The sequence below is a fragment of the Peromyscus maniculatus genome, chromosome 5 (assembly GCF_049852395.1).
Source record: "Peromyscus maniculatus bairdii isolate BWxNUB_F1_BW_parent chromosome 5, HU_Pman_BW_mat_3.1, whole genome shotgun sequence".
NCBI classification, from domain to species: domain Eukaryota; kingdom Metazoa; phylum Chordata; class Mammalia; order Rodentia; family Cricetidae; genus Peromyscus; species Peromyscus maniculatus.
The window spans coordinates 9,991,085-10,018,894 of NC_134856.1; the positions used below are offsets into that span (position 1 = coordinate 9,991,085).

Below are 27,810 nucleotides of genomic sequence, written 5' to 3' on the forward strand. Positions count from 1 at the left end.
AGCAGCCACCTGATCACGAAGAGCCAAAAATCAGGGCTGAGGGATATAGCTGAACTGTAGAGCATCTGCCTAGGTATGTGTGAGGTCCTGAGGGCTATAACTGAACTGTAGAACATCTGCCTAGGTATGTGTGAGGTCCTGAGTTTGATCTCCACCAAAACACAAATAGGGAGGCAAAATGAGAGCTGTAGATCATCAAATATTTACCAAGTCAACCCCCAGACCACTCCACTCCAGAGCATCTATCACATGAGACCACTACACAGTTATTCAGGCTGCTTTCTGACCCTGACTTCAGCTGTCAATGGAGTCGACACAAGGAAAATGGGATCAGCTGTTCTCAACTTGGACCCTCTGGGCAGGTGAGAAAGGAGTTCCCACTCAATTTCCCATGGGTCCCCGCGTTCCTACCTTTCCCTGGCTGCTCTTCAGTTCTTCCCTAAATCACACAAGCCACCTTGTGTCTTTTGAGTCCATACGTCAGTGGGTCAGATTTTTATTTCTGTTGTTCATGACAGAAGAGACCTTAGCAGAGTAGGCGAGGCACTTCCTGGAGTCTCCTGACGGCTTGCATCTCAAGATCTTGGCCACCCACTCTGGGTGTGACTTCCAGCATAGCACAGGCCTTGGTTTCTGTTCAAACCCTGTTTATAAACAGGTATTGGCTTCTAGATGTAAATACCAGGAAAAGCCCAGAGACACGGGGAGAGAGTAGACAGTTGACCAGGACCAAGGTCAAAGCCTCTCAGAGGGTGGCTAGCCTACCAAAAGGGTGGCTTTGTCTAGGGAGGTAAACTTGATCATCAAAGCCTTTGACCCCAGGCCTTCCCCAGATCCCTCCAGTACTAAAGGGATTCTCCTTAGCCAAAGGCCCCCCATGAGTCTCAATCAGTCTTGTCCCACCCCTATGCTGTCTGTAAGAATGAACCATGTCTGCTGCTCAGAGAGCAGGAAGAAAATAATCAGACTCAAATGACAGAGGAAATCTGAATTTAAGACAGAAAGGAAGCCAAAAGAGGAACGCACCTGAAATCCCAGCACTGGGGAGGTTGAGGCAGGAGGATAACACAAGACCCTGTCTGATAAATAAAACTAGAACAGCTGTGATGGTGCATGCCTATAAGCCCAGCACTTGGGAAGTGGAAGCAAGATAAGGAATTCAAAGCAAGTTTCACTATTTAACATGTTGGGGGCCAGCCTGGGCTACATGAGATCCTGTCTCATAAAAATACAAATAAGTAAATGAATAAATCTAAACAAAAGGAAAGGGATTTATTCTGTCCCTGGGTAGAGACAGAAACACTATAGTGCAAAGTACCCAGGAAGATAGGAGGCCACCGTCCCACTTAGATTGCTAGCCTACATTATCACCCAAACCTGGCAACTTTCATTTACATAGTACTTTTAGCTGGGTATAACAGCTCACACCTATACCCCAGCTCTTGGAAGCTGAAACAAGAGGATCTTGATTCTGAGATCAGTCTAGGCTACTGTGAGATGCTAACGTTTAAATGGAGTATGGGCTGGAGGGCTAGTTCATTTGTTAAGAGTGTGTATTGTTCTTGCAGAGGACCTGAATTCAGGTCCCAGCACCTACTCTGGCAGTCCACAACCATTCATAGCATTAGCTCTTTCAGGATCCAACATCTCCAGACTCTGAGGACACCTCACACATGTTCCCATACCCACATCACATATACATGATTTAAAATAATAAATTACTAAAAAGAGTGAAGTAAGGGGAGGGAAAGAAAAAAGAAAACGATTTTACTGTTTTAATTGATTTCTGGGTCCCAGAGGTTTCATCTCTGCAGGCTCTGGTAAGAGTACTGGGGGCTGGAGAGATGGCTGAGCAGTTATGAGCACTGACCTTGCAGGGGACCAGAGCTCACTTTCCAGAACCCACGTGGTAGGTAGCTCACAACCACTGGTAACTCCAGTTCCAGGGGCACTAAGACCCTCTTCTGACCTCTGTGGACACCAGGCTCCATGTGGTACACATACATACATGTAGGCAAAGCATTCATATACATAAAAAATACAAGTACATTAAATAGACATTTGATAAGCTAATAGGGACCTAAATGTATGGATGTGAATATCTCCCTGCCTCACTATGTGGGGTACCATCTCCTCTAAGCATCCCAAAATGAAGGGGAAGAAGGCCTATGCATGCTTGGTATCTCACTCTCTCAGTGGGCCCCAGATGCAGCTAGCATGTCTTTCCTGATCATCGTCAATGCCAGATTTAGGAAATAAAAACATAGGATGTCCAATTCACTTAGATTTCCAATAAGCAATGAGTGTTTTCTGGAGTCCTGTTTCATGAAGTGTTCGTTACATACCGACACTAAACAATGTTTGTGTTACTTACCTGAAACTGAAATTCAACAGGGTGTATTTTACTTGCCATTTCTAGGCAGAGACCAGTAGCTCCTGTTCTGTAGAAATAGGGTGTGCAGTCTTGGCACCCCATGTCTTGGAGAGGCAGGTCTAGGCTTTTGAACGGATGCCTTAGCTTTTCCAGTCAGTTCTGATTGCTAGAGGAGTGTAACAGGGCTTAGCCACCCACACCAAACGCCAGTTAAAGAGACAAGAGCTGGTGAAAAGCAGAGGCAGTTAGACCTGCGCACACGGGAAGAGAAACAGATCAAGGGGCAGAGACCCCTATGCCCATCTTTGTGGTACTAACATGAGTTTTAGGTTTAAATCGAGGAAGAATTGAGGCAGGGAGGAGAGCTCTACATAATTAAGCAGCTGGCCATGGAGTGGCTTGATTGATGACATTCCCAATTCTGCTTCTGCACGGTGGTCTCCAGAAGTCCTTCCTGCCTGAAGGACCCAAGCTGGCTCCCAAGAGATGATTGGTCCTGCCCCAGGATTCAGCTTCACCATCCCAGATGGTTGTCTTTCCTATGGGTCACCTGCGACCCAAGGAAGCTGCAGGTTTAGGACATGGAGTAGAGAGGGACCTTTCGGCTCCTTTGGAGGGTCTAAGGACGGGACGTTGTAAAAGCTGGCAGTAACCTCTGCTACGCTCATCTGTGTGCTTTTAGCCTTAAAGGAGAACGAAATAGGTTAGGTTGTCCCCATTTGTTGTGGCCTTGAACTGTGTGGCCCAGGCTTGCCTCAAACTCATGATCCCCTTGCCTCAGCTGCTTGAGTACTGGGATTGCATGTATTTCCTATCAACCACACCCAAGGTCTGGCACTGTGCCTTCTGCTTCCATGGAAAACCCTTCCGTGAGGGAAGATGGGGATGTCTACCTCTTTCCCTGTTTGTTTAGTAGTTATATTTTCAGGTTTTTTTTGGTGTGTCTGTGTGTGCTCATGCACATAGGTGTGTGCATGGCATGACATACAAGTGGTCGTCAGAGGACAGTTGAAGAAGTCAGCTCTCTCTTTCCACTGTGTGGGTCCCAGGGATCAAACTCAGGTTGTCAGCTTTGAAAGGAAGTCTGAGCCATCTCTCTGGCTCTTTCTTTTCTGTTATTGGTAGAGAAATGAATTTCCTTATCTTTTACCTATGGAATGGCCCATAGCTTATATAAGTCCACAAAAAGGCCTGTGGGGGGATCAGGAAATGGCAATGCATTTATTACTTAACATCCAGACAAAATTAACTAAAATACAAGTTAAACAGCACACGCCTTTAATCCCAGCACTCAGGAGGCAGAGGCAAGTGGATCTCTGAGTTCAAGGCCAGCCTGGTCTACAGAGTGAATTCCAGGACAGCCAGGGCTACACAGAAAAACCCCGTCTCAAAAAACAAAACAAACAAACAAACAAACAAAAAAGCCAAGAACAGCAACAACAACAAAACCTCAGAGGTCTTTAAAGTCTGAGACCTTGTGCCGTTTGGCATATAATGCCTAAAGAGGCAGTTGGGGAATGACCAGGGACCTCAGCTCAGATGCAGCCACTTGTCTCTGTCCCAGAGGTAAAGGAGTTTGTCACCCTTTCCAGTGAGAGCAATTAACTAGACACATGTCTGAAGAACTAACTACTAGGTTGGTACAGAGTCCCAGCGCACTCTGACCTCCCGCTTTCGTACTTCCTAATTCCTAAAACCCAAAGTGTTAATCCATAAAGAAAGATGGAGGGCAGAGAGGGTGCGCAAAGTCTGAAACGCTGCAGACAGATGCAGACAAACCATCCAGGTAATAAATAGCCACATGTGCTGGTGCGCTTGGAAGGCTGGGGCAAGAGGAGCGTAAATTCAAGGCCAGCTCAGGCTACTTATCAAGACCCTGTCTCAAAAGGTGAAAAGGAGCCGTGGTCACCTGCACCAAGTAGAATCCATGGATGATGGGGGTCCACTCCTGAGTGAGGAGTTATTGGCAGGTACTGAAGAAGTCTTTTTAAAAAATATTTATTTTCTTATGTGTACAAATGTTTTGCCTACCAGTGTGTATGTACACCACATGTGTGCCTGGTGTCCAGATAAGCCAGAAGAGTGCATCTGATCGCTTGTAACTGGAGTTAACTACAGAGGACTGTGAGCCACCATGCGGTGCTAGGAGTCAGACCCAGGTCCTCCACAAAAGCAGCCAGTGCTCTTAAGAACTGAGGCATCTCTCCAGTTGTTTGGACATCAGGTCTCGATGTGTAGCTCTGTAGGCCAGGCTGGCCTTGAACTCGCAGAGATCTCCCTTGCCTTTGCCTCCCTTTTTGTTTGTATCTGTCTGCAGTGCTGCGGGTTTTGCTGGATTTAAAGGCATGCGCACCATGCTCCAGTTTCTGTTCTTAACCGTGTGTTCCTCTTCAGTCCTTTGCCCCTGGGGACCCGAGAGTCTAGAATTGCACTCTCAACACAGATCATGGCTGGGCACTCCTCAGCATGCTTGCCCTTGCTTTAGAAGTGTGACTTTTCCCCCACCTCCCCTCAGCTTACCGTTCCTTTGCTGGTCCCTCACACCTCAAGTGCCTAGGTTAAAGTTCAGTGGAGGATAATACATGGGACCGCTTTGGGCAGATCCATGAGGAGTGGCTGCCAGGAGAGAAGACTAACAAGAAGAGATGCCTGAGCCACGGAGGCTGGTCCCAGAGAGGGTACTTTGTATTGTCACCATCAGCGTGTGACATTTACATGAAAGGATAAAAGCATGGGGCGGCGGAGGGGGGGGGCACAGAAGTAAAGGAGGCAAATTGGCAAATTGTTTATTTCTGATTACTCATGGGTATCACACAATGACTACAGTGAAGGCTGGAAACTGTGATTCAGATTTGAAATGTCCACTCAGGTCTGAAGTCATCGCCCAGAAATGACTAATTCCTCTGCAGACAATAAACTAAGCAGAATAAGGACATTGAATCACGGATTCCCAGCTCAGGGGGGGAGAAATCACAGGGCATCCACCCAATTCTAATAAGCCAGCCCTAAAAATACCTGCATGACATCGCTGTTGGGAAAACAGCGCAACAGCTGCCGTAAATCTGTCAGCAGGTGACAGAGCTGCCTGGTGGTGCAATTAGCAGCACCCTGAGCCGGGAGGAGCCCCAGCCACTCGACGTGGTGGTTACTTTTTCACCTTTGATGTTTGACAGACACTTGAAAGAAAATTCACTACAGGAGGACCCGAGATCAGTCTTCCAGTCTTCGGACAATGTAACAACAGGAGGAGGCGATCATTTTCTGTCTTGCTTCAGTGTTTGGCTGTTTGGTATCTGGTAGATGCCGCCCAGAATCTCTATAGTCGCTACCTCAGGAAGCCACGGATCTGCTCTTCTATGGGAGTTTGTACGCTGCGTTCATTTGAGTATCTTATGACTTAGATTTCTCACGGGCTCTGTTCTCATCACCACTGGAGTGTTTGTTTCTTCATTGGTTTGTTTCTTAGTCAAATGACCTCGAGCATGCTAGGCAAGGGCTGAGTTATATTAAACTATACTCCCAGCCCCCCCCCTTTTTAAATCAAATTAAGGCATTTATTCTGGCCATTGCTCCGATTTGGTGTGGACCTGCTGTGGTCTGTGGTTTGCATCTCTTCCTTCCAAAGATCACATTGAAATTTAGTTCTCTCTTTACACCAGCAAGCATGTTTACCATGGAACCCTCTCTCCAGCCTCTGCTTGGCTATCTTATTTTATTTAGGCCCCATCACAATGACACACATATTTTATCCACACCCACGGAATACAATTCTAGGGTAGAACATTGTTTTCCAACTTTGGGATCACGAGTCCTCTTGAAATTATTCCACCGCTCGTCATTTTCCTAGATGCCTGTGTAGCCTTGTGGAGCGGCCCCCGGATTCCATTCATTTGCAGACAGAGAGTTCCATGTCTGCTGCTGAATAATCTCAGCAACTACCTACAAATGCAGGTAAAACCAACCGTCAAAGCGTGCGCCCTTGGTTTTGCTCCCGATTCCCAGGCTTTGACTCTGTACGTGCAGCTGGATCCTGGGCTTCCCATGCGCTAGGCAAGCACTCTGTCACAGAGTGAGCCGCCAGGACTTGTTTACAGCACCGTATTTTCATGGTGTTCCTCCATGTACTTTGTGTATGTGTGGGGTGCGCATGTGTGTGAAGGAGGTTGGGGGTCACTGCTTCCCTCCCACCACGTGGGTCCTGGGGATCTAACTCAGGCTTTGCAGCGTAAGCCTTTGCTCACTGAGTCATCTCACCAGCCCTAAAGAACTATTTTTTTCTCAAGGAATTCTTATTGAAAGTTCTGCTGGCTAATTTTATGTCAACTTGATACAAGTCAGAGTCTTTTGGAAAGAAGGACTCTCATTTGAGAAGATGCCCCCACCAAATTGGTCTGTAGAGAGTTTTCTTGATTGATGATTGATGGGGGAGGGCCCAGCTCACTGTGGGTGGCGTCTCCCTCAGCTGGGCAAGTGGTCCTGAGTGCTCTAAGAAAGCAAGCCGATCAAACCACGAGGAGCAAGCCAGTAAACAGCACCCTCCATGGCCTCTGCGTCAGCTCCTGCCTTCGGGTTCCTGCCTTGAGTCCCTGCCCTGACTTTGTGGAATGATGAACTACACGCTGTAAAATGAAATAAGGCCCCCTTTCTTTCCCAAGTTCATTTTGGTCATGGTGTTTTATCACAACAATCCAAGTCCTAACTAAGACACAAGCTTTTACCTCTAGGTAGAAGCTAGAAAAAGGATGATGGTGGTGAGGGTGGTGAGGTGGTTCAGCGGGTGTTTCCACCAAGCCTGAGGACCGGAGTTTGGTCCCTGGGACACACGTGGTGGGAGAAGAGATTCCTTCAGGTTGTTCTCTGACCTCCATTCTCACATGCTCGTGCAGCTGCACACAATAAAGAAAGTGTAACGTATGACCGAGGAGGGGCTGGAAAGACGGCTCTGTGATGAAGAGTACTTGCTGATTTTTGTGCCTCAAAACTGCCTGTAACCCCAGTTCCAAAGAATCCAGTGCCCCCTTCTTGCCTCCCCAGGGCAACAGGCCCAACATATGTGATACATATGATATGTGCAAGCAAACCCTCATGGAATGAAAACAAATCTTTAAAAACTGGGTTGCTTAGCGTGATGTATCACGGGGATTTAAATCGTGACACTGCAGTGAGACTGTTGGGAGTGAAAAACTGAAAAGAAAAAATGGGGTAGGATCACGCTTACCCTTCGAAGCACATTATCTGACAAAAGAAATTATTTCTATTGAATAATCCAACGATCTACTTCAATTTGTTATTTATAAGGGGACCCTTGCTACTACCAAAACCCACACGAAATTCTGGGTGTCCCTGGAGGCTCACAAAGCTCACAAAAGAGAAGGGTTTGGACAGCAGGGATAAGAAATGACATTTTTTCAGGCTGAGCCTTTGCCAGCGTGATATCAGTTCTGGGGGCTGGCAGGTCCATTAATCAGGGGACACTTCCATCCAGCAGGCTGGAAAGACAAGGCTGAGCCACTGAGTGTTCATTACAGGGGGAAAAAAAAGAACTCTTGCAAAAAGCCCGAGGCAGAGAATTCTTATCAACAAGAAGAGAGGGGACGAGTATGACATCCACGGGGAGACAGAATTCCAAATGGAATTCCAGGGCCAAATGGCGGAGTTTGGAGAATAGGACCACATTTACATTTCAATGGCGTGAACGCGGAGGGTAATTTTTCATGTGTACTTAATGTGTTTTAAACTGCAAGCCCTGAATGTTCATTGGGGGTGTATCCCTGTCCGGGCTACCTTACCAAGCTGATGACCCTGCAGTGGGCTACAGTACCATTTAAGCCCCCAGTAAAATGTACATTTATTTATTTAAAATTTGTTTTCCAGTGGAGGTTTGGATGATAATCCCAGCACTGTGGAGACGGAGGCAGGAAAATTTCCAGTTTGACACTGCTTGGGGTACATGGTGATATCTTCTCTCAGCAGGTAAATGTGCTTATTATCAAGTCTAAGGACCCGTGTTCTATCCCTAGGAGCCACATGGGAGAAGATGAGACTCCCACCCTCTGCACACATGCCATGGCACATGCATCCCCCAGCCCCCACAAATAAATAGATGTACTTTCCGTTCTTTAATATATATACACGAATAAGGGGGTGAGAGGGTAATGGGGGATAGGATCAGAGTATGTTATATGTATATGAAGCTGCAAAATAAATAAGTGAAAATCAGGCATGGTGCCAGACAGTAAGAGGTAGAGGTAGGAGAATCAGGAATTTAAGGCCAGCCTCTGCTACATATTGAGCTTGAGGTCTTACGACCATCAACTCAGGCCAGCTGGGACCTTGTCATAAACAAATAGATAAATGTTTATCCACCCTATGTTTGAGGAGGTGGAGGTGTAAATTAGTGGTAGAACCTCTACCTAGTATATATGAGGCCTAGGTTTGACCTACTGCCACAAAAAAAAACAAAACAAAACAAAACAGTGCATGTTTCAAGCTCTTTTTTTAATTCATCAGCTAAAACGGAGCTGATCTAAAAGGAACATGTTATCCTTTATGTAACTGAATGAGCCACAGGAGAAGCCCAGCTACTGAGTTTACAGGTCGGGGCATATGCTGAACCGCAGGTAAAATACAAAAATCAGGTCCGGGCCTGCCTCCGAAGTCCGTGGCCCATAACTCATGGTGTCATCGGTGCCTGGCACACCTGTCCCAGAGAGCCAGGCCCTTTCTTCAGAGCCATTTCCAAACGCGTGCCACAGCAAGGCTGACCATTTTCCTTGTGCGGTTTCTTGTTTAAGTCACTTTCAGTTGTGTATGTGCCAGGGAGGAGGTGTCTGGAGATGACGCTTAGTGGCAGTCCCCCTTTCCTGTTGTTGTTGTTGCTGTTTTGTGCACATGCCTGTCAGTATGAAGTTGCAATATTTGGAGTTTGGGGAGTGGAGCGCCTTCATAAAGTGACCTCGCTTCAATAGCGAGCTGTGTGTAACGAGGGTCACGTGATAGTAATTGTCACTCAATCCTCACTGAGGTTCCATCGGATCCCAGTGAGGTAGGATGGAAAACGATAGCTCTGTAAGTCGGCATACAAATGGGTGTCGGTTGACATTTGCAGGAAGCTAAGGCAAGAGGATGGCAGCTTCAAGACCTGTCTGGGCGACTTTGTGAGATCCTGTCTCAAAAAGATACAAAAGGGCGGGAGACCGAGCGTGGTGGTGCAGACTTGTGATCCCAGCACTCGGGAAGTTGAGGGCAGAGATCGGAAGTGTAGGGTCGTCCTCCGCTACCTAATGGGACCCTCCCTTGAAGGGAGGAAGCAGACAGAGAGGCTGACTGTGGGTGAACAGGAACCACCTTGTTGCCTGTTTCGTGTTCGCCTCCACCTTCGTAGGTCTGACCTAGTTTCTGGCACCCACGTTGGGCTCCTGAGGTCGTGGGCTCCCTCGTTTGCTCCTCGACCACTTCCGCCCAAGTCCCACGAGGTGGCGCTAAGATCCCGGCTATGACTCCCAGAGTCTCGGAGGCTGCCGAAGCCCTACAGGCTGGAGACATCTGGACCCTGCCTGTCAAGGCTGCAGAAATTTTGTTTTACAAACGAGCAAATGGAAAGTCAAGGAAAATAAGTAATCCAGAGCCTCAAAGATATTTCCCCCACTTTCTCTCCCCTTAATCTGTTCCAAGCTTCCAACGTCGTCACACCGCCCAGGAAGGAGCAGAGCTCAGAGGTGGGAGGCGGGGTTTGCCATGCCGGGAAGCACCGCGGGAGCTCGGGCCACGCTCTCCCGGCCTCGCAGTGGAATTTTGTTTTGTTTTTTAATTTTCATTTACTTTTATTTTATGTGCATTGGTGTTTTGCCTGCAGGTCAGATCTTTGAGTTACAGACAGTTGTTAGCTGCCATGTGGGTGCTGGGATTTGAACCCCAGTCTTTTGGGAGAGCAGTCAGTGCCCTTAACCACCGAGCCATCTTTCCAGCCCGAGGAATTGTTTTTAACAAGAAGGGAAGAAAGGAGTGGAAAACAAAATTTTAAAAATAGCCTAGTGTGATGACTTACACCTTTCATTCCAGGCAGAACTCAGGAGTCTGAGGCGAAAAGGATTATAGTGAGTCGGTCGGTGGCCAGCCTGGGCTACATAGTTCTAGTCCAGGCTGAGCTGCCATCTGAGACACCGTCTCATTAATCCAAAATAACAAATATAGAAAGTTTTTTAAAAGGCAACGATGGGATATCTTTGGCTTTGCATGGTGCAGGAGAGAACGGAGAAGGTGATGAGGGCCGTAGGAGCCCTCTCTTAAGAGTAAAGCAAGGGAGAACACAGTCCAAGCACAGTCTGGCTGCGCTGTTACCACAGAGCGATCGCAATCAGCTTGCTGAAGAATTTGGGGCTTGTGTTTATGTGCTGAGGATGGAGTCCAGGGCCTCACCTACACCAGGCACGTGCTCTGCCTCTGAACCACGCCCCCGTCTTTGCGGCAGGATTTTAAAGGGAAGGTTTTCATTTTGTTTCTGTTTAGTGTGACAAGGTCTCACTATCTGGCCCAAGCTGGCCTTGGACTCTGAGTAACAAGATTAGGAAGATTCTGGTAGACAACACAGCCTCTTGCCGGCCCCCAACAGTGTGTTTTTGCGGGACAGTGCTCTTCCAAGGCCTGGCTGGAGAGCAGCTGACGTGACAGATAAGGAAGGGACACAGGGCAGAAGCCGGCTGGGGAGGAGGGTCGGCTGCTGAGTCTTCAGGGCGGTGTTCTGCCCTGAAGAATTTGTACTTTAGCCTGAAGGCCGTGGGGCAGTCGGGAAGGCTCAGGGAATGTCCTGGGCAGAGCTGCTGTTTGGAAAGGGGACCCTGGCAGCCTCGTGGAGGTCCAGAGACAAGGACAGGTTGGACTCGGAGGCTGGGGACACACAGCAGAATGAGGTGAGAGGCGAATGGGTGTGGGACAGTGGGGAGGACAGGGGGAGGCAGGGAGGTTTCAGCTAGGACAGCTTTCTCCAGCAGGGACTGGAGGATTGCTAGACCGCTGGGCCTTGGGCTACTCATAAAGAGCTGAAAAAAAAACTGATTTTAATTAAATGTACCTCTTTGGGGGCTAAGATTTCAGAAACTGCTTTTTCAATTTGCATTTATTCATTTGTGCACATGCATGTTTATGTACAAGCACGAGCTCACACGTCCCACGGCAACGCTCACACCTCCCGTGGCATGCTCACACGTCCCACGGCACACATGTGGAGGTCAGAGGTCAGCCTGTAGGAGTCATTTCTCTCTCCTTCCACTGTGTGGCCCTTGAGGACAGAGCTCAGGTCCTATGCCAGGCGACAGCTGTCTTTACTTGCTGGGCCGTTCACAGGCCACTGGAGTTGCTTTCTAGTTTAATGGCATTCTGAAAGATGCACACAAAGTGCCCGGTGGGTAGGGCTACTAATAATCTCTCAACTAAAAGGGGACCACTCTAGAATACTCCCCAGCCCTGTTCCACTCACAGCACTGATTAGAGTTATAACTAGACCTCCCCGAGCTGCGAACACAGCTTAGTGGTAGAGTCTGCCCAGCACGCATACACAGGCCTGTGTTCCACCCCAGCCCCGTGACTCCCCGACATTGATAACCTCTCCTTGCCATTCATGGTCTCCCTCCTCTCAGCTACAACACTAATGCTTTCCTTTCTTTTTTGAGGTGCTGGGGATGGAACCTAGGACCTCATGCAGTGTGCATCCTAGGCAGGCACGCTATCCCTGGGCTAGAACCCTCAGGCCCTTTACTCTTTGTTTTGTTCTCTGTCTCTCTGTCTCTGTCTCTGTCTCTGTCTCTGTCTCTGTCTCTCTCTCTCTCTCTTTCTCTCTCCAGGGTCTCACTATGTAGCCCTGGATAGCCTGGACTCACTATGTACACCAGGCTGGCCTAGAACTCACAGAGATCCACCTGCCCCTCAAGAATTGGGATTAAGGACATTTGCCACCACACCCAGACCCAGTGTCTTTAATTATCCAAATTCTGCTGCCCTCAGAGCCTCGTCCTCTGGCGGCCACCAATGACGAGGCTGAGGACATTATTTCTCTCTCCTGGGCTCACTGTCATGGAGTTCAGCCTAGAGGGGCCTTTGTGGTGGGCAACTAGGCTGGCCTTGTGCTGGATGGACAGGATGTCTGGAGTGTGGAGAAAGGGGGTTGTTTGGGGATGGCCCTGGTGTAGAGAAGCACTTCCTCATGCTGATCCCTTCTGGTGGAGTATTATTTTAACTATGTAAAGATGTGTTACATTTGTTTATGCTGTATTTGTTTAATTATGTAAAGATGTGTTGCATTTGATTCGCTTTGCCTGCCTAAGGCACCTGATGGGTCTAATAAAATGCTGAACAGCTAATAGCTGGGCAGGAGAGAGTTAGGCAGGGCTGGCGGGCAGAGAGAATGAGGAGGAGGAGAGATCTGGGGTCAAGAGAGAAGAAGGAGAGAACAAGGGAGAAAGAGAGGGAGACACCCCGGGCCAGGCAGCCACCCCCTGGACACACGGAAGGAAGGAAAGGTAAAAAGCCCTGAGGCAAACTGTAGATAGAGAGAAACAGGTTAAGTTATAAGAGCTGGGTCTAAATGAGCATAAGATAAGGCCAAGCATTCATAACTAATATTAAGCCTCCATGTCATGATTTGGGAGCTGGTTGGTAGCCCAAAAGAAAAAGCCTGGTACAATCCCCTGCTTCCTTTGGGCTTGATCAAATGCTGGTTTAACCCACTGTCAATCAGAAGGTCACTTGGCATCTCAAACTACAAGTTCTGCAAACTGAATCAAAGTGTCATGTGTCAGGGAAGCTGGGGCTGATGAATTCGTTTGGTTTGTACAGGTCTCTGAACCTGTGTGAGTTTCTGGAAGAGTTAGAGATCACTTCTGCCTGTTTGTTTTGTTGTTTTGCCTTGCTTTTTTTTTTTTTTTTTTTTTGTTATGGAGCCCAGGCTGGCCTTGAACTCATCACAGAGCCCAATCTGGCCACCAAACTTCCATCTTCCATCCTCCTTTCTCGGCCTCCAGAGTACTGGGGGTATAGGCCTGTGCCAGCATGCCTGGCTGATTACTTCCATTTGTTCAATGGCTTGCAATGTGCCGGAACAGTTGACCTGGGCTCCATGGAGCCTCCAGAGACCTAACGTGATGTGGCTCGGGTGACACGAGAGGACGTAGGGCAGGCTCTTCCCGGGAACAGAGAGCCACTTCTGAATGTATGCACGAACCTAAGGACACTTAGTAGACAGGGGTGGGGATGGTGGAAAGGCCTCCCAAAGGGGACGCCTTTTTTGTTTGGTTGGTTTTTTTTTTTTTTTTTTTGAGACAGGGTTTCTCTGTGTAGCCCTGGATGTCCTGTAGATCAGGCTGTCCTAGAACTCAAATCGGCCTGCCTCTGCCTCCTAAGTGCTGGGATTAAAGGTGTGCACCACCTCCCAGCAATGGAATGCCTCTTAGGCTGAGGTCTGAAGGGTGGAAAGAGCTGTGTATAAGGAACACCTAGGCACAGGCAGGTGTGAGGAAACCCACTGCCTGCCAGATCTGCTCCAGAAGCCCATTTTCCTTTTCTTCCTGTCATTCAAACTTCTGACCAACACATCAGCTTCCCAAACCTGGATCTATTTCTCCTTTAGGGAAGTTACTTCCTATCCATGGAATTTTGCCCTCCTGGCCTGCAGTTTCCCTGGGAACACTGGCCCTGGCCAACTGCATCTGGTTTATGGGTTGAGAAACTGCATTACGTGGTGCTATGGTTCATAGGAAAGGTGTCGAGGCTCAGTGATAAAGGAGAATACGTAAGCTCCTTTCATTCAAGTTAGTTCGGTTTTCTAAACTTTACTCCGCCTTTCCATAACTTCCAAGAAAGGCTAAGAGCCTCTCTTCAGAGCTGAGTGTGTGCTGCCCTGTAATCATGGGTGGTGTTACATGCATGTGAGTTCAGGGCCCCTCAGAGGCCAGAAAGGTGTTGGATCCCGTGGACCTGGGGATCATAGGGTCTATGGCAGATCAGCAGTAGTAGATGAGACCCCTGGGGGAGTTTCTGAGAGCCGAATGAAAGCAACTATAATTAGTATTTCATTAAGTGACTCTTGTCACTTAAAGGAAGCTGGGCCTGGGTCTGGGACCGAATTTAAAAGACAGGACCTCAATGTGCTAGAAAATGCTCTGGGTTGCATCCCCATTCTTCTCTTTTTTAAAATTCTGAGTTAAAAGTCACCCATGCCATTTCAATATCTTTAGCCATGCCTTTGGAAGAGGGAGGGAGGGTACAGGACACAGCTTGAATTTGGATGGGGAAGCAAGGAGAGAGAATACACTCAAGCAGATGAGTCCAGTGTTTATTTGGGGTCTGGGGAAAACAAGAGTTTTCTGGTGACTTTCCTGGAAAGGCTTGTGTCTCTACAGAATGAGTTCCAAGCCAGCTGGAGCCACATAATGAGAACCTGTCACAACATATTAATTCATTAGTTAATTAAAAATAAAATTAAAGTTGGCTTCAGGTGCTTCTAAGTTTGACAGGAAGGAAGGCCTCCCCGGGGGGAAGTGTACTTTATAGGTGCTCTTCAAGTCTTGTCTTCTTTTCTTTTTCAAGACAGGATATCTCTACCTAGTCCAGGCTACCGTGAGGCTTGTGATGTAGACAGGACTGGCCTGGAACTCACAGGGATCTGCCTGCCTCTGCTTCCTGAGTGCTGGGATTAAAGGTGTGCACCATCATGCCCCAGCCTCCTCTATTTTTCTGACAGTGTGGATAAAGGTTTTAATGCCTTCTTTAAATATCTGATAAAATTCTAGGGTTGGAATCTTTCTGGGTGGGAGTGGTTTTTAACTAGACATTCAATTTCTTCTAGCAGGTGCAGGACTATTTAGTCTTTCTGTTTCCTCGTAGGGGAGTTTTTCTTTTTAGCAGTTTGAGGCTTTAACAAATTGGTCCATTTTCTTCTGAATTAAAGGACTTCTGTGCACATCTCTTTATCGATCTTGTCAAAGAATCTGCCTGTTTTTTATTTTCTGATCTTTGTTTTGTTGGGTTTTTGAGATAGAATCTCACTACGTAGCATGGGTTAGTCTTAAACTTGTAGTAGTTCTCGGGCCTCCCAAGTGCTGAAGTTCAGGTTCCTCTATATCCAGCTTTTTTGTGTCTCCACCTCCCCCCAATAAGGGCCTCTTGCTGCTTAGATTGGTATAGAACTTTTTGTTTTTAATGTCTTTTGGAGACATGGTTTCTCGATGTAGCCATGGCTGTCCTGGAGCTCACTATATAGATCAGGCTGGCCCTCAATTTGTAATGGTCCACCTGTCTCTGCCTCCCGAATGCTGGGATTACAAGTGTGAGTTACTGACTTGGTTTCAGCCTGGAATTTACAGGCTTAAGGGATCACCTTGCTTCAGCCTTCGCTGTAGCTGAGATTACAGGTCTGCTCTGCCCTGACTTCAGCTTGTTTTCATGTTGTTGCTTTTCCTGTTTTCCCGTGCTCAAGGTTACTGATTTTTTTCTCTTATCTCTGTTACTCACTTGCTTTTGCTTATTTTCTTCCCTTAGTTTGTTAAGGAGGAAAATTAGTTCTCTCTCTCTCTCTCTCTCTCTCTCTCTCTCTCTCTCTCTCTCTCTCTGTGTGTGTGTGTGTGTGTGTGTGTGTGTGTGTGTGTGTGTGTACAGGACTGTGTTGCCCAAACTTGCCTTAAACCTTCCCATTCCCCTGTTTCTCCCCCGAGTGTCGGGAGTGTAGACACATACCACCATGCCAGACCAAGATTAGCTTTTGAACTGTGACCCTTATTCTTTTAAGATAAACATTTAATGCCAAAAAGTTTCCTTCAGCAGTACTTACTCCTATCCCACGAATTTTCATGTGCTGTGTTTTCATTTTTGTTTTTTTTTTTTGAATGGTTTTCTCTCCCACTTTAGAAATGTGCTGCCAGGGGCGTGGCCACGTGGCTGTAAAATTCCAGCTCTCAGGAAGTAGAGGCAGGAGGATTGCCACAAGTTTGAGAAGCCAGTCTACATAGGTCTAGGCTATAAAAGAAGACCTCACCGCAAGCAAAACAAAACACAAAGACAAAAAAACCAAGCCAAACTAAAGAAGAAATATTCGGTTCAGTTTCTTTTCTTTCTTCCGTTTTTTGTTTTGTTTTTTGAGACAGGGTTTCTCTGTGTAGCTTTGGAACCTGTCCTGGATCTCGCTCTGTAGACCAGGCTGGCCTTGAACTCACAGAGATCTGCCTGCCTCTGCCTCCCGAGTGCTGGGATTAAAGGCGTGCACCACCACTGCCCGGCTCAGTTCAGTTTCTAAGGACTTTTCCAGGTATTTTTTTTTTCTTATTGGCTTCAAATTTAACTTCATTTTGGAAAATACTTTTATATCATTTTAAGTCTTTTTAAGTAAGCAGAGGAGATGGCTGAGCCATTAAAGGCTCGGCTCACAACCAAAAATGTTAGCTCCTTCTAAGTGTGTCAGGATGTGTTATGACCTACACTATGGTCTATTAGAGCTCTACTGCACCTGAGAAGATGGTGTGTTCAGCTCTTATTTGATGGAAGATTCTGCGAAAGTCAACGGGATCCATTCAGTTGATGGGACGACTCAGTTATATATCTATGGTTACTCCTTTGCTCACTTACAATATCAGTTACTGAGGGAGGTGTGTTGCAGTCTCTAACTATAATGGTGTATTTTCCCATTTCTTCTCTAGTTTCTACAGATTTTGCTGCCTCTATTTGAAGCTATGTTGTTAGGCACATTCTGTTTAGGATGGTTCTGTCTTCTTGGTGAAGTCATTACTAGACCCAGGTTGTGGTGCTCATCCCGTGGAAAGACCAGTGCTCGAGAGATGGATGCTGGGGATAATGAATGTCTGGTAGTAGAGGTGAAGGCTTTATTCAGTGAGCAAAGAATGGAGAAGAGAGATCTTTGCTCCTGAGTCAGCTTCTCCAGCTGGACATGGAAGCAAATGTCCACAAGCCCAGTAGTCAAGACAAGGAGTCACAAGTTCAAGGCCAGACGACACTACATGTGAGTTCTAGGTCACCCTGATCTACATAGCAGGACCCTGTCTCAAAAGCACAAAACAATAAATAAATGAATGGAATCAGCTCCCTTACCCTACTCAGGTAGGAATAATGAGGGAGCGATGGCCAGGAAATGGGAGGAACGTTCATGGCACTTCTGTGACTAAGTGCGGCATTTCTAAGAGCTCGGGAACCACCTCTTTTCACAGTTTCCAGTCATGGCGGCTGTAGGTGTCACTGGCCTCGAAGGCTGGGCGAGAGACAGACTAGGCAAGTCTAGCTCAAGTTAACCCTGTTTGATAGTTTTGGGCAAAACATTTCTCAAATGTTTCACATGCCAACCCATAGAACTCAGTCAAATTTGACCCGAAGGTTAAGGCAGGAGATGAGAGACAGTGGGTAAGGCCAGCCTTTCATCCACCCTAATTACCTGCCTGTCTTCTGCAGGCCCAAGCAAAACGCCAGTGTTTGCAGGTTCCCCAAGACTGCCTCGGGCAATCACAGCCGCAACCCACGCAGCAGGGGTGTCGACCAAGGAGGAAGTGGGGACTAACCACATGCTACCCAGCCATGTGACCTCCAAAACTAGTGGTTTTTAATCCAACTGAGAGCTGGACAGGCTGGAGTTTCTTTGTTGCCCTGGGCAACCCCAGAGGGTCCCTTCGTTCGTTCTCTATGAAGGAGCTGGTTTTGCTTCGACAGGCGGCTTGTCTTCTGAGTTGATTCTGAAGTCTTGCTGAGGGCATCATCTCATCCTCTTGGTGACAACCTGACCCTTTTATCATTATGTAATCTCTCTCTCTCTCTCTCTCTCTCTCTCTCTCTCTCTCTCTCTGAGACAGGGTTTCTCTGTGTAGCTTTGGTGCCTTTCCTGGAACTCACTCTGTAGACCAGGCTGGCCTTGAACTCACAGAGATCCACCTGCCTCTGCCTCCCGAGTGCTGGGATTAAAGGCGTGCGCCGCCACTGCCGGAGTAATGTCTCTCTTCATTCCTGTCATTTTTCTTGCTTGGGTACTTACTTTATCTGATATTAATATAAGCACTTTGCATGTAAGCAGTTTTCCACCTTTATATATAATATCCCTTTTTTTGTTTTCCCTTTATAAATAATATTATTTGTTTGTTTGTTTTTGTTTTTCAAGACAGGTTCCCTTTGTGTAGCCCTGGCTGTCCTGGAATTCAGTTTGTAGACCAGGCTGGCCTCAAACTCAGAGATCCACCTTCCTCTGTCTCCCAAGTGCTGGGATTAAAGGCGTGCACCACCACTGTGCCCAGCCCTTTTACCGTTATGTGTGAAATACTTCTTTAACAAATGGGTGTAATGGTTCATGACTCTGATCTCAGTACTTGGGAAGCTTAGGCAGAAGTATTGGCATGAGTTTGGGGCTAGCCTGGGCTACAGAGTGAGACTGTCTCAAAAAAGCAAGAGCTGGATGTAGTGGCATAAGCCTATAATCCAAATACTTGGGTAGCTGAGGATTGGCACGATGAGGAGGCTGGACTGGGTTACAGCGTGAAATTCTGTCTTATTTGACAAAAATCAAACTAAAGAAAAAGCCTAATTTAAAGTTGGACATAGTATGTCCTGCTCATAATCTCAGTACCTTGGAGGCTAAGGCAGGAGAATTACATGAATTCAAGGCTACATAGTGAGACCCTGTCTCAGAAACCAACCAAACCAAACAATTGAATAATTTTTGCATTTTAGTTGGTGGGCTCAGACAATTTACATTCAATGTATTATATTGGTGTTATATGTGGTGTGGTGTGTGTGTGTGTACGCATGTGTAGTTGTATGTATGATGTATATATGTGTGATATGTATGTGTGTGGTATGTGTGGTGTGTGTATGTGTGTGTATGTGTGGTGTGTGTATGCATGTGTGGTTGTATGTATGGTGTATATATGTGTGATATGCATGTGTGTGGTGTGTGTATGTGTGGTGTGTGTATGCATGTGTGGTTGTATGTATGGTGTATATATGTGTGATATGCATGTGTGTGGTATGTGTATGTGTGTGATGTGTGTATGTGTGGTGTGTGTATGTGTATGAATGTGTGTGTGGTGTATGTGTGGTCTGTGTGTATGTGTGTGTGTGGTGTGTATGTGTGGTGGTGTGGTGTATATGTGTGGTGTATGTGTATATGGGTGTATGTGGTGTGTGTGTATGTGTGGTGTGTATGTGTGGTGGTGTGGTGTATATGTGTGGTATATGTGTATATGGGTGTATGTGGTGTGTGTGTGTGTGTGTGTGTTTGTGTATGTTATATATGCTGTGCTCTAATGTGAATATAGAGGTCAGAGGACGGCCCTGAGAAGTTGGTTCTCTCTTTCCCCCTATGCAGGGGTCCCGGGGGTGGAACTCAGGTGGCCAGGCTTGTGTGGCAAGCATCTTTACTGGCTAAGCCATCTCACAGGCTATTTAAATATTTTAAGTATACCGTTTTGACTCATCTGTTGTGGGGGTTTGGTTTGGTTTTGCTTTTCTGACAGAGTGTTGCTGCGTCTTGCACAGCTTGGGTCCCAGAACCCTTCCTAGGACAGCGAGGGAATGAAGAAATGACTACACATGTATGAAGAAAAGCCGAGCCAGGTGACCTGGGCTCTCGGATGGTGGTTGTATGCAGCTGAACAAGGATGTGGGGTTAGAACACACAGATAAATGCGGAAGCAGGGTCAGCTGGTTCGGTAGGAGCAAAATGTAGGGAGCAGTCTTCAAGCTGCTCACACAGTGCGGGAGGGGAGAAAGGTACAGTGGGCATTGTCTGCACACACACACACACCATCAGTGTCTGCACACACACACACAATCAGTGTCTGCACACACACACACAATCAGTGTCTGCACACACACACACCATCAGTGTCTGCACACACACACACCATCAGTGTCTGCACACACACACACACACACCATCAGTGTCTGCACACACACACACACCATCAGTGTCTGCACACACACAATCAGTGTCTGCACACACACACCATCAGCGTCTGCACACACACACCATCAGTGTCTGCACACACACACACACACACCATCAGTGTCTGCACACACACACACACACACCATCAGTGTCTGCACACACACACACACACACACCATCAGTGTCTGCACACACACACCATCAGTGTCTGCACACACACACACACACACACCATCAGTGTCTGCACACACACACACACACACCATCAGTGTCTGCACACACACACACACACCATCAGTGTCTGTACACATCATCAACATCTGCACACACACACCATCAGTGTCTGTACACATCATCAACATCTGCACACACACACCATCAGTGTCTGCACACACACACACACACACCATCAGTGTCTGCACACACACACACACACACACCATCAGTGTCTGCACACACACACACACACACCATCAGTGTCTGCACACACACACACCATCAGTGTCTGCACACACACACACACACACACACACCATCAGTGTCTGCACACACACACACACACACACACCATCAGTGTCTGCACACACACACACACACCATCAGTGTCTGCACACACACACCATCAGTGTCTGCACACACACACCATCAGTGTCTGTACACACACACACATACACCATCAGTGTCTGCACACACACACACACACACACACACACACACCATCAGTGTCTGCACACACACACACACACCATCAGTGTCTGCACACACACACACACACACACCATCAGTGTCTGCACACACACACACACACACCATCAGTGTCTGCACACACACACACCATCAGTGTCTGCACGCACACACCATCAGTGTCTGCACACACACACACACACCATCAGTGTCTGCACACACACACCATCAGTGTCTGCACACACACACACACACACACCATCAGTGTCTGCACACACACACACACACCATCAGTGTCTGCACACACACACACACACCATCAGTGTCTGCACACACACACACACACCATCAGTGTCTGCACACACACACACACACCATCAGTGTCTGCACACACACACACCATCAGTGTCTGCACACACACACACACACCATCAGTGTCTGCACACACACACACACACCATCAGTGTCTGCACACACACACCATCAGTGTCTGTACACACACACCATCAGTGTCTGCACACACACACACCATCAGTGTCTGTACACACACACCATCAGTGTCTGCACACACACACCATCAGTGTCTGCACACACACACACACACAATCAGTGTCTGCACACACACACACATACCATCAGTGTCTGCACACACACACACCATCAGTGTCTGCACACACACACACACACACTATCAGTGTCTGCATGCACACACACACACACCATCAGTGTCTGCACACACACACACACACAATCAGTGTCTGCACACACACACACCATCAGTGTCTGCACACACACACCATCAGTGTCTGCACACACACACACCATCAGTGTCTGTACACACACACCATCAGTGTCTGCACACACACACACACACACCATCAGCGTCTGCACACACACACACACACAATCAGTGTCTGCACACACACCATCAGTGTCTGCACACACACACACCATCAGTGTCTGCACACACACACACACACACACACACACACACACCATCAGTGTCTGCACACACACACCATCAGTGTCTGTACACATCATCAACATCTGCACACACCATCAGTGTCTGTATACACCATCAGCATCTGCACACACACACACACACCATCAGTGTCTGTACACATCATCAACATCTGCACACACCATCTCTCTGAGCCTTAGTAGGGAACGGCTCTGTCACTCCCATGAAGCACGCCATGTCAAACAACTCACTCAGGACATTTTCCCTACACTGCCATTGTGGAGCCCGGATTTGCCTCTAACTGATGATCCTCCTGCTGTAGACTCCACAATACAGGGACTACAGGAAGGTGCCACCATGTCTGCCCTGTTATCTATTGTTCTGTTTTACTTTTTTGAGACAGTTTCACTCTGTAGCCTAGGCTACCTTGAAGTTCATTTTGCAGCCCAGGCTAGCCTCAAACTCATAATAATCCTCCTACCTCCTGCCTCAGCCTCCTGGGTTTTTCCTATTTTTTTTTTGTTTATTTTTTTGGGGGGAGTTTTTTTTTCAGGTGCTGATCAAACCCAGGGCTGTGTGCATGCTAAATAAGTTCTGTATCACTGAGCTATATTCCAGCCCCAGATACATTTATTCATTATTTTTTAGATCAAATTTTATTTTGTAGTCTAGGTTGACTTTGAATTCTCACCCTCCTGCCTCAGCCTCCTGAGTACTGGGATTGCAGGCATGTGGCACAGAAGCCTCTCTCTCTCTCTCTCTCCAGGGTCTCAGGGTCTCTCTACTTAACCCCAGCAGTCCTGGAACTCACTATGTAGACCAGGCTGACCTCGAACTCATAGAGATCCACTTGCCTCTGCCTCCCAAGTGCTTGAATTAAAGCCATGCATTTTTTTTTTTAAGAGAAAGATTGCAGCTGGTTGTGGTGGTGCACGCCTTTAATCCCAAGAGGCAGGAGGATCTCTGTGAGTTTGAGACCAGCCTGGTACATATCAAGTTCCAAGTCTATCAGGGCTACATAGAGAGAGGCTGTCTCAAACAAACAGACAGAAACCCAGATGACAGCATAGCTCCGGAAGTCCCCTCAGACCTGTAGCCGTCCCCTGCAGCACATCAATCGCTCGTTCTAAACACTTGCACATATGGCTTCTAGAGGCTGTCAGTGTGTGCTCTCTCTGCAGAAAGGTCGCTGCCCATGCTAAAAAGGGCTGTATGCTAGCCAGGCGGTGGTGGCGCACGCCTTTAATCCCAGCACTCGGGAGGCAGAGGCAGGCGGATCTCTGTGAGTTTGAGGCCAGCATGGGCTACAGAGCAAGTTCTAAGACAGGCTCCAAAGCTACACAAAAAGGCTATATGCTGGCCTGAGGGTGTAGCTCAGTGCTAGAGAGTTCATACTCAAGGCCCTGGGGTTGATCCCGGCACTGTAGATGTCCCGTCGACATGAAGGAAGTGCTTTTACCAAGGCACACACTGAGCATCTAACAAGGGCTTTATAAGATAATTAAATTGTTGCTGGGTGGTGGTGGTGTACACCTTTAATCTCAGCACTTGGGAGGCAGAAGTAGGCAGATCTCAGTGAGTTCGAGGCCAGCCTGGTCTACAGAGTGAGTTCCAGGATAACCAGAGCTGTTATACAGAAACCCTGTCTTGAAAAAGACCAAAAAAAGATAAAAGAAAGAAAGAATCTCTCTCTCTCTCTCTCTCTCTCTCTCTCTCTCTCTCTCTCTCTCTCTCTCTCTCTCTCTCTCTCTCACACACACACACACACACACACACACACACACACAGAACAGTTTATCTCAAAGGATAGTTGTACATTTTATTATCATTACTTATAAGGTAATTTATCTCAATTAAACTAGGCTGTACAAAAAAACACACAAAAGAAATAAACGACCTGGCATGATACATCAGGCCTTTCATTCTAGTGCTCAGGAGGCAGATGCAGTGGATCTCTGTGAGTTCAAGGCCAGCCTGGACTGTATGGTGAGACCCTGTCAGCCAATAAAAATAAACTGATCTATCAAAAAAATGGTTGAGCAAAGTGGAATCTGATTTTGATTATTTTGCATTTTAAAAAGAAATCTTTAGGGCTAGAGAGATGGCTCAGAGGTTAAGAGCACTGGCTGCTCTTCCAGAGGTCCTGAGTTCAATTCCCAACAACCACATAGTGGCTCACAACCATCTGTAATGAGATCTGGTGCCCTCTTCTAGTGTGCAGGCATACATGCAGACAGAACACTGTATACATAATAAATAAATAAACATTTTTTAAAAAAGAAATCTTTATTTTATGTGTTTTTATTTTATGTGGGTGTTTTGCCTGCCTGTATGTCTGTAGACTACGGTACATTCCTGTACCCTCAGAGGCCAGAAGAAGACATTGGATCCCCTGGAACTGGAGTTACAGACAGCTGTGAACTGCCATATGGTGCTGGGAATCAAACCCAGGTTCTCTGGAAGAGCAGGAGGTACTCTTAACCTCTGAGCCATCTCTCCAGCCCCCACTCACTCCTTTTGTTTTTAAATAGTTTTAACACAGGGCATTACTCTGTAGTCCTGGCTGGCCAAAAGCTAGCTCTGTAGAACAGGTGGCCCCGAACTTACAACAGCCTCTACCTGGCTCTCAGATTCTGGGGTCAGAGGTGAGCAAGACCACACCCAGCCGCATTTCGTGTTTACAACTCACCCTTTGGACCGGGGTGACATTTGTCTCAAACTGTGCAGCAGGTTCCTAGAACTGGTAAAGAGACCTGCTAGCTTCCTTATTCATTGCTATAACAAAATGCCCAACAAGAAGGTGAATGGAAAGGGTCTTGGCTCACAGTTCCAGGGTGCAGTCTATCACGGTGGGGAAAGCAGCAGGAAGCTGCTTGCTCACTCCCGGGCAGGTGCACGCTGGTGTTCAGCTTGCTTTCTCCTTCCCCTTTGATGCATCTGAGGACCTCTGCTCCCTGGATGGTGCCCCCACAGTCAGGGTAGGTTTTCCCTCTTCAGTTAATCTTCTCTGGAAAGTCCCCCAGCCAGAACAGTGCCCCTTTGGTGCCCTGGTATTTTTTCATCCAATCAAGCTGACAATTGAAATGATTGACCTGGAAAGGCTTGTGAAACCTGAAGTCAGGTGTGGAGCGGCAGGTGAAAACTCTAGCGCTCACCGTTAATCCCCGGGTCCTCTGACCACACAGCCGCTGTTGTTGTTTTCACTTGTTAGAGGACCCCGAAAAAGTACATTCTTCATGCGGACAAAGGGCAGGACCTTCTTAGATTCTAGAATCAGCGTTTAAGGGGGTAAGGGAGAAGAAAAGTTAAATCACTACCAAGTTTCCTCGCAAAGTTTCGTTTTGTTCTTTCTATTTTTGGTTTTTGTTTTGACACAGGGTGATGACATGCAGCCCAGGCTGGCCTTGAGTTCTCCGTCCTTCTGCCTCAGCCTCCTGAGTGCTGGGATTGCAAGCATGTGTCATCTCAGCCATGTCTGGGGCTCTATGTGGCTTAGGAAGATCGCTCAGCCTTTGGCTGTTGCCATGTTATAGTCCTAAGCCTGGACTGTCTGAGATCCTTGTCCCTAAAGTCCTGATAGTTCTTCAGAATTCTTTTGTTTGGTTGGTTGTTTGGTTGATTGGTTGGTTTTTGGAGACAGTGTTTCTCTGTGTAGCCCTGACTGTCCTAGAACTCACTCTGTAGACCAGGCTGGCCTTGAACTCAGAGATCTTCCTGCCTCTGCCTCCCGAGTGCTGGGATTAAAGATGTGCACCACCACCGCCTGGCTTGTTCAGAATTCTAATAGCAGTTTCTCCTCTCTGGCCTCTTGTGTTCTCATTTCCTTCTTCAGCCTCCGCTCTCTGGCTTCTGTTTCCACCACTCGGCTGCCCCTGCCCTGGGCACTCTCTTGAACTGTCCAGCCTCTCCAGCGCTCAGGCAGCCGGCCGCCTTGCTGCGTTTGAGTGACAGCTCAACCGGCCGCGCCATGCTGCTCTCTCTGCTGCTGTTCCCGCTCAGCCCACACTACTGAAACCAGACAAGGAAAGACTGACTGAAAGACTTCCGTCGGGGCGATGTTGCAACACCAGGAGAGACAGCACAGGATGGTCTGTGTCTCCCAGCCGACTCACCAAGCGAGCCTGAACGACCCGCCTGTGTGCCATAGGAGGGGGATTGTACTAATTACAATCCACTTCGCTTGCAGATGAAGGTCAGCAGCGGCCACAGTCACGGTACTGTGTCTTCAGCACCAGTCACAGCCCCGGTGGCTTCACCAGGCCACTAGCGGAAGTGCTGTTCCTCTGGGCTAGGTAACGATGGTCGTAGAGTCCTTTAGAGTTTTCTAAGGCTCCAACAGCAAAAGGTCTGCACCTTGTTGTTTCCAACAGTCCTGGCTGCAGCCGCACCTTCAGGAGCGGGGCAATCGGCTGGGGCTGAGTAATTTTTCTCAGAGCTCCTAAGAACACTGATGCTGACAAGGGGTTCTGAAGAGTATGACAGCTGTCAATCATGGCATCAGATTGCCCCAACTCCCAAAGTTTTTGATGCTCACAGTAGGAACTTCAGGAGATTATTAGCACTAATCACGATCTTCACAGTGATTTACCAACATTTAACACCTGCCCCATGCAGAAGTGGGTACCCCACCCCATCTGTCTCACTTGCACATGCGCTCACCCAGCCCCCATGAGACATCTTGAAGGCTGGTCCTGAACCTCAGCTCTCTGTGTGGTCTTGCCCTCAAGTCTTTCCCTAAAAGCAGGGCCTAAGAGATCAGCACTGGACATGGGGAGGACAGTGTGGTGATATTCTGTTTGTGCTCTAACAAAGCTTGCCTGGAGAGTGCAGAGCTAGCCACTAGAGGCCAGGCAGAGGTGGCACACACCTTTAATCCCAGTACTTGGGAGGAGGAACAGGAAGTGGTGTGACTGGGAGGAAGAGGAAGTGATAAGGCAGGGTGGAGACAGGAGCTTGGCTCCCTTTCAGTCTGAGGATGCCTAGAGGTAAGAAGTCTTTCTAGTGGCTGGCTGCTCTGCTTCTCTGATCTTTCAGCTTTCACCCTGATACCTGACTCTGGGTTTTTATTATTAAGACCAATTAATAACTAGTCTGTCGCACTACAGACAAGGGCTTTTATAGTCCAGGAGTAGGAGGTTTCCAAATGGGGGGCTTGGCAGGCAAATGGGCTCTCACATGAATTCCCAGACCCGTGTGCAAACTGCAGCTTCTGGTGTTACCCTCAGATTATAAGGCATCTCTGGAACTGTAGTGCATCTTTCTCTGTCCAGCCAGCCAGCTCCCAAATAACCACATGGAGACTTATATTAATTATAAAAGTTTGGCCGATGGCTTAGGCTTGTTTCTAACTGGCTCTTATAACTTAAATTAATCCATTTCTATTAATTGACTTTCTGCCTTGTGGCTCTGTTACCTCATCTCTGTAGTGTCCATCCTGTTTGCTCTTTGTCCTCTGACATCTCCACCTTTTTCTTCCCCGAATTCTCTCTGCCCCCAAAATTCTGCCTAGCTCTTGGCCATTTATCTTTTTATTAAAACAGCCACAGTGGTATATCTTCATACAGTAAAAAGGAATATTCCACAGCATGGAACCACATTAAGTACCTCTCTCATTAAAAGAGAGAGAGGGAAATCCCCCAAAATCTTTCTTTCTTTCTTTCTTTTTCTTTTTCTTTTTTCTTTTTTTTTTTTTTTTTTGGTTTTCAAGACAGGGTTTCTCTGTAGACCAGGCTGGCCTCAAACTCACAGACATCCTCCCGCCTCTGCCTCCCGAGTGCTGGGATTAAGGCATGCACCACCACCACCTGGCCCAAAATGTTTCTTATAGCACAATTTTATTTACTTATTCATTTAGGTGGGCAGGTG

General features: G+C 47.5%; 1 protein-coding gene across 4 annotated transcripts in view; it reads left to right on the forward strand.

Moving 5' to 3' along the window:
- Positions 1-10,926: 10,926 nt before the first annotated feature.
- Kifc3 (kinesin family member C3) overlaps positions 10,927-27,810 on the forward strand; it is an 89,177-nt gene continuing 72,293 nt past the window's right edge. Inside the window, exon 1 of one of the 4 annotated variants that reach the window (XM_076571639.1) lies at positions 10,927-11,283. In XM_076571639.1, coding sequence (XP_076427754.1) covers positions 11,176-11,283 — 108 coding nt within the window. In that variant the 5' untranslated portion in view covers positions 10,927-11,175. The remainder of the gene's footprint in view (positions 11,284-27,810) is intronic. The other 3 variants (XM_076571633.1, XM_042277273.2, XM_076571638.1) reach the window with 3 other exon arrangements.